We start from the raw sequence: 10144 nt of genomic DNA on the forward strand, positions 1-10144 counted from the left end.
AGGAATCTAGCAACAGATGATTCACGTGGTGATCAGAATCCGTGGAACCCTGTGGATAAGAATAATACGGCAATTTCTCCATGCTACTTGTGATTAGGGAAAACGTAACTTTAATGTTGCCCCCTGGCATTAACGGCTAACAGCCGCTGCTAGCCAATTGCGCCCCTACTGGGGGCATACTTATCTTGTGAAGAAATTCCTCTGGCTTGGCTTGATTGGAATGGGTTGCTTAACGATGGAGGTGGTGCAAATCCTACATAATAATCCTGGACGTATTTGGTATACGGTGCGATGCATGAACCCTGGCGGAGAAAAACTACTGTAGGTTCCGCGATCAAACAAAAAGAGAAGTACATAACTTAGTAAGTGGCCCCCTGGCAGAAACGGCCAAAGCGCCGCTATAGCCAACAGTGCCCCTCATGGGGGCGAAAAATACTTTTTTTACTAGGTACACGAACAAACGATTGAGCATAACGTCGGCCTTCACATTTCGACAATTCTGGACTTCAGATGAATGGTGCTTCGTACGACCCTGGCGGAAGAAAAACACTGTATGTTCCGCAAACAAACAAGATGAGTTGAACGTAACTTAGCAGTTGGCCCCCTGGCAAAACGGTCAAGTGTGCCGCCAGTGCCAACAGTGCCCCTCATGGGGGCGAAAAATACTTTGTTTATTCAGCTGTCCAGGACGACATAAGGTGTTTTAATAGTGTTTCGAAGATTTTAAACTGCATATCTCGGGTACTGCGAAGAGGAGTAGGTAGGTGTTTCGTTGGTCATTTCAAAGGTGTTGTATAATCCTTGGCCTTCGCACGCAACCATATCCTACAATCCATCGGGGAACCAACGCTCTGTAGATTCGCTGCAGTCTGTCTCTGAATTTAAGCCAATACAATTTGTATGCATGTTTACATGATCCGTCACAAGAATACTTTATATTCCAAAGCTCTAGGAGGAGCATGTTTACAAAGACGATTACAGAGCTTGCGAGAACTTCAACATCGAACAAACAGACAGCAGTCAGACAGAAAAATATAAGCGCAAATCTCCAACATGGTGAAATTAAACAAGGTGAATCATTAGCTATTTTTCCAGTAGGTGTCATAGCACTATAAGACACAATTGGTGTTTCCGGTAGCTCTCCTGCGACGATCCATCCAAGACGAGTGTTTTGTAGCATTAGGCCGGCATCATCAATCTTCATCTGGTTCGGTAACAACACATCGTAAAACAAAGACACTCCTATCACAATATCAACAGGGCTCGATTGGTTGAATTCAGGATCTGCAAGACTGATAGACGGCGGCAGTTTCCAGGTACTGACATTGATGCTACTTTGGGGCAAATCCAACGTGATTTGCGGTAGCACATAGAATTTTCTCTCAGCGGTAGTAAACGGGGATGTACAAGACAAAACACGAGCCAGGACCGACTCTTTCGAAACATTTGTACAACCTCCAACACCTTTCACGGGAAGACTTTCTCGAAAACGTACGAAGTTCAGCTTTTTCGATAAATCCTCGGTCATTAAACAGATTTGGGACCCATTGTCCAATAATGCACGAGCTGAGACAGTGTTTCCGTTGCTATCGGCCAGCTTGACAATGGCTGTCGATAGAATAGCAGTATGGGTGTTCTGTTGTGTACTAAGTAGTGTAGTAGTGTGGTGACTAACAGTGGGCGTGTTTGTGGGAGGTGGCTGATGTGTAGATTGGGAGTTAATTGGTTCAAGTTGGTAGTTATCCGTCCGGGACTGATCGTGTTGCGTATAAGGTTCACTTCTTGTTTGACTATTCGCGCGTTGAGGTCTTCGAGTGGTTTGAGAGAAGCTTGGGATATTTGACCGGCTATTTTGATACGGAGAATATGGATGCAGATGGTAGTGATGGCGTTGTCCACACTTCGAACAGGAACTACGCGAACAATCTGCCACAAAATGATCGGATTCTAAGCAATTGAAACAGAGTCCCAACCTTCGGACTAAAACTCTACGGTCGATCACTCTCATCTTATTGAAACTCGAGCAGTGTTCTGCCATGTGTGGTCCTTTTCTGCAGATAGGGCAAAGGCTCGGCACAGACATCATGCTGTGGCTGATGGGTACCCTCGAATTCCACTGATTTTCAAATATATTCCGACTGGCCGTTGACTGGAGAATCGAACACAGGTTTTCTAGGAACTCTGCCATAGCTTCGAAGGAAGGCACGTCTTTAGAAGCGTGATGAGTTTCCCAGAGACGGTACGTTTCTGTGTCCAACTTCTGTGATAACATGAACGCCAGCAGCGTGCTCCAATCGCTCGTCCTCAGGCCCAATTTCTCTAACTGCTGAAGGTTAGTTTTGAAAGTCGTTAACAGTGCATTCAATCCTTCAAAACTTTCAATTTGCATAGCAGGTGCTGCAAGTAGCGCCTTCATGTGCTCCTGGGCTATCAACTTGTGGTTTTCATACTTCGATTCCAAGACGCTCCAGGCAAGGTTGTAATTGATCGCTGATACCTGAATTTGGTTGATCTGGAGAAGCGCATCATCTCTCAACGACGTACGGAGGTAATTGAACTTGTCCATTTGATTCAGCAGTTCGTTATCATGTATCAGGGATCTGAAATTATCACGGAAATTTATCCAATCTGGAAGATTTCCTGAGAAAGTTGGCAGCGTCAATTCAGGGTACTTTGTGTGAGAAGGCAAAACAGAGTCGGAAACGGCGATTCTATGTGAGGGCTGAGCAGGGATGAACTCCATCTTTAACATCAGCTGTTGTTTTAAGGAAAAGTACCTATTCACGAACTCCTTGAACACCTTCGCATTTTCCTTTCTTCTGGTTTCCTTCTTGATCGCACGTGCCTCGTCATCGGCATCTTCATTTTCCAAATCAATATCTTCACAGAGCGTGTCAATTTGAACCCGTAATTCTCAAAACGTGTTGTAAGCCTCGTCCAGTTTGGCTAATCGTGGTGGGAGTGAACCTTGATCCTGAACAGCTTCGTACTCTTCCAGAAAATCGTCCAAACTTTCCAGCAGGTTCCATAGAATTCGTTCTTTCTTTATAAGACGTCGGAGATCGTCCGCCATTTTGTATCACAAACACTCGTTAGTAACACTGATTTCAAAATAACTCCCGAGACCTCAAACGTCAACGATTTTGATTTGACAGAAGGAAACAATTTTCTGATCACTTGATCAGTTTAAGGCAAACATAAACTTGCTTCTTTTTGGCTTACAGTGTCAACCGGATAATGAATTCTAAACACTCCACAATCTAACAAATCATACAAAATTTTTGTATTATTTTGCCAATCAATCAATGCTATGCAACATGCTGCAAAACGATCAACAAAGCATTCGGAATCCTCGCGTTCAAGCCACCTCAAGCACTCAAAATTATGATTCGCACACACACAAACTATCTACTAGTACTTATCTTATCACAGCCTCAAATCCTCTGGTTGATGTCGAACCCTTCATTTAATCAGCACTAACGACGTATATTCCGGCACCAGGGGCTCCATTCCGTTGCAGTGATTCTGATCAATATTTCACTTCTTCGGGAACTTGGCCGCGCAATTCCCAAACAGCACAATTCAAAAAAACTTGCACAATACAACTATACGAACAATTTTCAATAAAAAGTTACTTTTTCGGGCACAATTATATTTTGGAAAACAGCTGCTCAACAACAACTTTCATCCCGCATAAACCAGGATTGTAACCAAACGTTTTCCAAAACAGTCCTAAACGGTTTGATGAAGCGTAGATAAAATGTTAAACAAACGATTATGGAAATTGTAAAATACATTGCTTTTATCGTGAGTTTTGAATTGACTGTATTTTTAATATGTCGTTAGGTTATGTAACTGTTAAAAACGGTTAAAACATTTATATGGAAGAACTGTTCTACTAACAGTTGTGATAACATCTAAAAACCGATCATGGAAAACATATTCACCCGCATACCAAAAAACAGTATCTCAAATAATCTATACAATACATCAACTTTTTTAGAAATAGTGATTGTTTCTGTAAAAGTAGTTATGATATTAAACTTTATTGAGACAACGATAGGAACGAAACATGAACGTTTATTTGAAAAGGTGATTGTATCTGAAAAGGTGATGAAATAGTATGCACGATTAACTTCAATTTTATCAATAATCGTAAAAATGATAACGAACCGTTACCCATAGCGTCCATGCCTCAGGTCGAATTCACAGTGAGCGCGAAGCGAAGTGCGAAGCGAATTTCTAATTCGCGCGAAAAACCGCTTCTCATTGAAACACGTTGAAAAAGCATCGACCGGCCACAGTGCAAGCGAATTTTCGTGCGAAGACCCGGCTCGATCGCGTGAATTCATTCTGTTCATCCGGACATACACTGAAAATATTCTTTCGAATATTTTTCATCGCAAATGATTATTTATTAAAAAATCTTTTTATAAAGTTTATTTATTTAATTTTCATTGCCGTTTCTGTGTTGGTTATGAAAAATGCACGGTTTTTTAACGCGGATTTTTTAACAAACGCGGTTTCAGTCTTTTTTAATTGAAACTAATTCTAACTGGCAATAAACGTTCAGCATAGGTGTATAGGGTGAAGAGATTGAACGGATAGAAGTTGGAATTCGTTGTCCGACGTCATCTTGAAATCCAATATGGCCCCTTCCTCTCAACTTTAAAATGCTGGCAGTGACTGAAAAGCACATGAAACTCCCACAATAAGGGTATTGGATGAAAGTGCTCAATAAGTAAAAGTCGAATTTGGCTGTCCGACGCCATCTTGAAATAAAAGATGGCGGTTTCCGCTAAATTCATAATGCAGTAAATAACTGAAAATCGCATGAACCATCCACAATATAAGAAATTAGTAAAAGGGATCTAAAAGAAGATGAAAAATAAATGACAAAAATTTAACAAAAATTTTAAGAAAACTGCAAAAAAGCACTGAAAGAAATAAACAAAAATATGACAATGTTATAAAAATAAAGTAATATTGACAAAAATATAACAAAACTGTGGCAAAAATATGAATAACTATTACTGAAATTTGACAAATGACAAAAATTTGAAAGAACCATGACAAAAGTATGACAAACAAAATAATAACAAATGACAAAATTTTGAATAAAACACGAAAAATGTGCTGAAAAAATTATGCCAAAAATATGACAAATATTACAAAATTAGACAAAAATATGAGAAAAATTTCACATAAATGGCAAAACTATGACAAATGTGAAAAAAATATGACAAAATTATAATCAAAATTTGACAATAAAATAACCTGACAGAACTTAGGATAAGGATAACTATTTGACTACTAATTTACAAAAATGACAAAGTAATAAAAAAAATTTACAATAAAATCACAAAACTGACACATATATAAAACTATAAAAAAAAATTATTTCAAAGGTGGTAAAAATATGGCAAAAATTAGACATTTAAATGAAAAAATAAGACAAACAGGCTAGAATATGACAAAGTCCTGAAAAAAATATGACCAAAATTTGACAAAATAATGACAAAAAACTGACAAAATTATGAAGAATGAGATAAAAATACAACAAAATACTTTTAAATATATGTAAAAAAATTACAAATTGATGACAAATACGACAGTAGAATTACAAAAGTTTAACAAAAAATAACACAAAAATCCTAAAATATAATGAAGAATGTGTTACAAATATATCGCAAATATGACGAAAAAATGACAAAATACGACAAAGACAAATCTATGGGCTTGTGATATGTGTAGCGCAATTGGCGAATTCAAATACAAGAGTAATCATCGAACACAGTTGTACCGGGCAAGACTTTCATTATGAAGACAAGATGGTAAAACGACTATAATCGAACGAAAAAAGACAACTATAAAAAAAACTTACAATCAAATAAACAAAAATCTGACAGAACCATGAAAAAAATACGACAAATTGCAGATTTATGTTATTTTATAGCAACATTTTGTCATATTTGTAAATTTTAATTAGTTATTATATTTGTCATATTTTTATATTTCATTCGTCATATTTTCCATAATGTTGTCAAATATTTGTCAAAATTTTTATTTCGTGTTTTGTTATTTTTTGTTTTTTAGTTTAGTTAATTTCTATAAAATTTTTTCAGATTTTTTTTTTAATATTTTGGTCATGGCTTTACCATTTTAATGTCACATTTATCAAAGTTTTGGTATATTTTTCTAATATTTTTGTAATATTTTTATCACCTTTGCCATATTTTTCTCAAAGTTTTGTCAGCGTTTCGTAATTTATGTTGTCATAAAATTGTAAAATTTCTTCTCATAATTTTGTTATATTTTTGTCATAGTTTTGGTAAATTTTTTTTCATGCAATTTTCTGTCATTTGAAATATTTTAAAGTTGAGCGGAAGCCGCCGAATTGGATTTTAAGATGGCGTTTCATAGCGTCAGACTGCAAAATTCGACTTCTACAAATTGATTCCTTTCACCTAATACCCTCATTATGGGTGTTTTATACGATTTTCAGTCATTTAAAGCATTTTGATGTTAGGCTGAAGCCTCCATCTTGGTTTTGCGGAATTAACGCGGACTGTTTTTTTTTTTTTGCGCGCGCGCGTAATCCCCGCTCACAGTTTTGATTCTGCAAATAAATTTGCAAAGATTTTTTCACGTGTGAATAGTTTTTGCAAGACACAGAAGATTTTGTTCAGTGTTGAACCGCTTCGCAATTCGCGTGCACTGTGGCCGGCCTTCAAAAACGAACTTGCGAAATTCATCCGGTGAATGAATATTTCGCTTCGCAGTTCGCTTCGCGCTCACTGTGTTCGTACCCTCACACGCTAGAAACTATTAAACCATTTACGATTCAAAAATAACCATTTTTGACCTTTTCCCGGGAAATGTCATTTTATGAGTTCTCCATGAGAAGTCATAAAATGACTTCTAGGGGAGAAGTTCGAATATGGTTATTTTTCAACCGAATGGGATACTGGACGAGAAGTTGAAAAATGGTTATTTTTCAACCTCAGCGCTATGTGGAAACAAAGCGCCATATTTTTTCTTGTGTTTAATGGGATTTTCAAATGAAAAGAAAAGAGATTTTAGATTTTTTGAAGAAATTACTTCTACTTTTAATTAAATACAACCATTTCGTTCACATTTGCGTCGCTTTTTGTGAACGAAAAAATTTCCTCGGTTGTATCAGATCCGATATCAAATAATAGTTCTTTTTAGGTCCTAAAATGGCTTCAACTTATTGTTCCCGATAGTTTCTACATATCAATTGATCTGGGGCGGCCACAATAATTGATTTTCCTAATACATAATTGCTTCCCGCATAATTGAGGATTGTTACCAAACAATTTCCTCAATAGTCAAACGAAGATTTGATAAAGTGTAAAAAAACGTTTAGCAAACGATTATGGAAATCGTTAAATACATTCCTTGAATAGTGAAAACTAAATTGATTGTATTTTAAATATGTTGTTAGGTTATGTAACTGTTAAAAACCGTTCAGACAGTTGTATGGAAAAACTTTTCTACTAACAGTCCGGTTAAGATCCAAAATCTGCTAATGGAAAACGTATCCCGTTCATCAAACTATATGGGAAACAGTTTTTTCTAAAAGTTCTCTTGTAACGTAATGTTTACAGTAACAGTTTTGAACGGGTCTGACACATCGTTCTTCCAACGTTATGCAGACTTCTCTCCAAACCGTTTGTAACAAGGCACCCACACATGCAGATTATTTGTTTACTTTTTTCGAAATGAAAACACAAAATGTAGTTTTGAAAGCAATAATTTCAATTTATTTCTTCGTTTCACAATTTCACAGTCTCACTTTTCTCCCCTTCCATATTATCTTGCTCCTGGAACGGCTATTGGAAATGTAGGGCCGTTTAATTCGCTTCCGGAAGAGAAAGTTGGTGGTAGTGGCCCCATGATTCCTTCGCCTAAAGTTGAATATTCTGCGGGAGTTGTAAAACAGCAACTGGTCTAGTAAAAAACACCGAGAAAGGATCAGCTGGATGGATTTGATGGTTTTTGTTGCGGAAATTCATAGTTTCCCCCAGACAGCAGATTAAAATTTTTGCAGCCGCCATTTCATGTGAAGTCGATGACTACCTGAAAATGAAAAACGGTGGAAAAAACTAAAAGCAATAACAATGTATTAAACTTACGTGATGCGTTTTATAAATGTTGCGCAGGTTTATTTTTTGAATTGCGATTATCTAAACGCGCGAAACCGGACGGCTGGAGGAACGTAACTCGATTCCGAAGCAAAAAATTGTTGACGGTTCGGTTCAGTGGTGCCAACCATACCGATACACTTAGAAATACATAAATATTTGTTAAAAAAATATTTTTTAAGTGTTTGATAATTTCTCTGAGAGTAATATTCAGGTTCAATTAAACAAAACTTCGGATATTAAAATCATGTGATTCGGGTTTATAAACATATAAGTTCTATCTCTTTCGAAAAAAGAAATATATTTTTTAAGATTTTACTCTCAAAAACACATGGGCTTGTGATATAGCTCATTGGCAAGTCAGGCTTCCTAAGTCGATGTCCGTATCCAGCCTAAGATTAAACATCGAACAAAGTTGTACCGGGTAAGTTTTTGAATAACTGTCCACCTTTTGAATAACTGCAAAGTTTAAATTAAGTCGCGAATGTCATAAAAATGGTAAACGACTATAATCGAGAAAGGAAAAACATCACAAATTAGGATTTTAGAGTATCAAATAATTTTATGTTAATTTCATTGAATAAAAATAAATAAGTAAACATGAACTATTATGCTTATAAATATTTTCATATTTCAAAACCAAGCAAAAAGGGGCCCCTAAAATCAGATGTAATGTAATGACTGGAATTTGCGACTAGACTATTAAAATACTTGCTCAAATGATTTTCATGATGCATGATTGATTCTTTTAAACTGTTGTTTTGTAATAATTAAATAAAATGTAGAATAACGTGCATTTTCTAGGAAGGATATTTTCCATATTTTCATAAATGTGTACGAATTTTGTGCGAAATCATCTGGCATCTCTGATCGGCGTTTCGTTCATTTTTGACGTAAATATGGCAGAAGAAATGGACGATATGGGTTACGATTAGAGATCATTTTGACGATTATAGAAATATAGAAGGAAATCGTTATTACCATTCTTTCACCTTTCTAGATACCATCACTTTTTCACGTGAACGTTCATATTTTGTTTTTATCGTTCTCGAGGTAAAGTTTTATAGAACAGCTACGTTTACAGAGACAATCACTGTTTCTGAAGCCGTGGATGTATAGTATGGACTGTTTCAGATATAGTTTTTTAGTATGCGGGTTCCTTTCAGTTTTGTAGTGACGAACTGAAGCTTGAAACTAAGATAACTGAATTGGTTGTTGTCGAAGCTGGATAATTGATTTGCTGTCTTTGGGCTGAATCATTTTTTTTTTCACAATTTTCTTTGTCCTATAATCTGTTTTACAGTTTGACTTTCTTTTCAGCACTAGCAGTTTTGAACGTTTCAATAAAGGTTTCCAATGATTTACTTTCTGCGGAACCTGACCGATCAATAAATGTGGCTCTAGTTTTGCTGCAGACGCAACTTTCTGGGGGAGGGAGGACTGGGGGTTTGGGGTGGAGATGGGTTAGAGGTTTTTGGAGGTTGGGCTGATGGGGAAATTGCACATAGCTCGTCATGCTTGGTGATTTTAATCTGTGATTTTCCTTCATACCACGCCTACAGGAACGTTCAAAGTTTCGCGTTGATGGTTTTCGACCATTTTCTCGGGAACGTCTTTAATCCAATCTCCATCTGAGACTGTCCACTTGACTAGGCCTGATCCACATGAACTCTGCTAGCACCGTGTTTAGCCCAATTGCTGGCTTATCTAACGCCTCACCGTTTCCCACTAGCAGCATCCTCGATGAAAACTCGCATCTCACAGGTTACCGGATCTGCCAGAGGCTCTGATTAGCAAAAAAAACTCGCCTTAAAAATCGGACTCTTTTGTTCCCAACCGATCAAATGTGAAGGCAAGTCTGGATATGCTAAAAAAATTTAAATCACAAATTCAAGACTCAGAATTTACAATTATTTACCAACCTTCGAACCTAGGAAGTCGATTGTTTTCGCCAATGATAAACCGGATGTAGCTTT

At 36.9% G+C, this 10144-nt stretch overlaps 1 protein-coding gene across 1 annotated transcript; it reads right to left on the minus strand.

The window, feature by feature from the left end:
- Positions 1–1120: 1120 nt before the first annotated feature.
- Positions 1121–3073, minus strand: LOC129760517 (uncharacterized; the record flags this gene model as incomplete). Its single annotated transcript, XM_055758168.1, has 5 exons — positions 2968–3073; positions 2778–2880; positions 2105–2600; positions 1780–1926; positions 1121–1699 (listed from the first exon to the last, which is right to left on the minus strand). Coding segments are annotated over exons 1-5 (1431 nt in total), but the record flags the coding sequence as incomplete, so codon positions are not given.
- Between the last annotated feature and the right edge of the window lie 7071 nt (positions 3074–10144).

Source organism: Uranotaenia lowii, unplaced genomic scaffold (assembly GCF_029784155.1).
Source record: "Uranotaenia lowii strain MFRU-FL unplaced genomic scaffold, ASM2978415v1 HiC_scaffold_64, whole genome shotgun sequence".
Taxonomy (NCBI): domain Eukaryota; kingdom Metazoa; phylum Arthropoda; class Insecta; order Diptera; family Culicidae; genus Uranotaenia; species Uranotaenia lowii.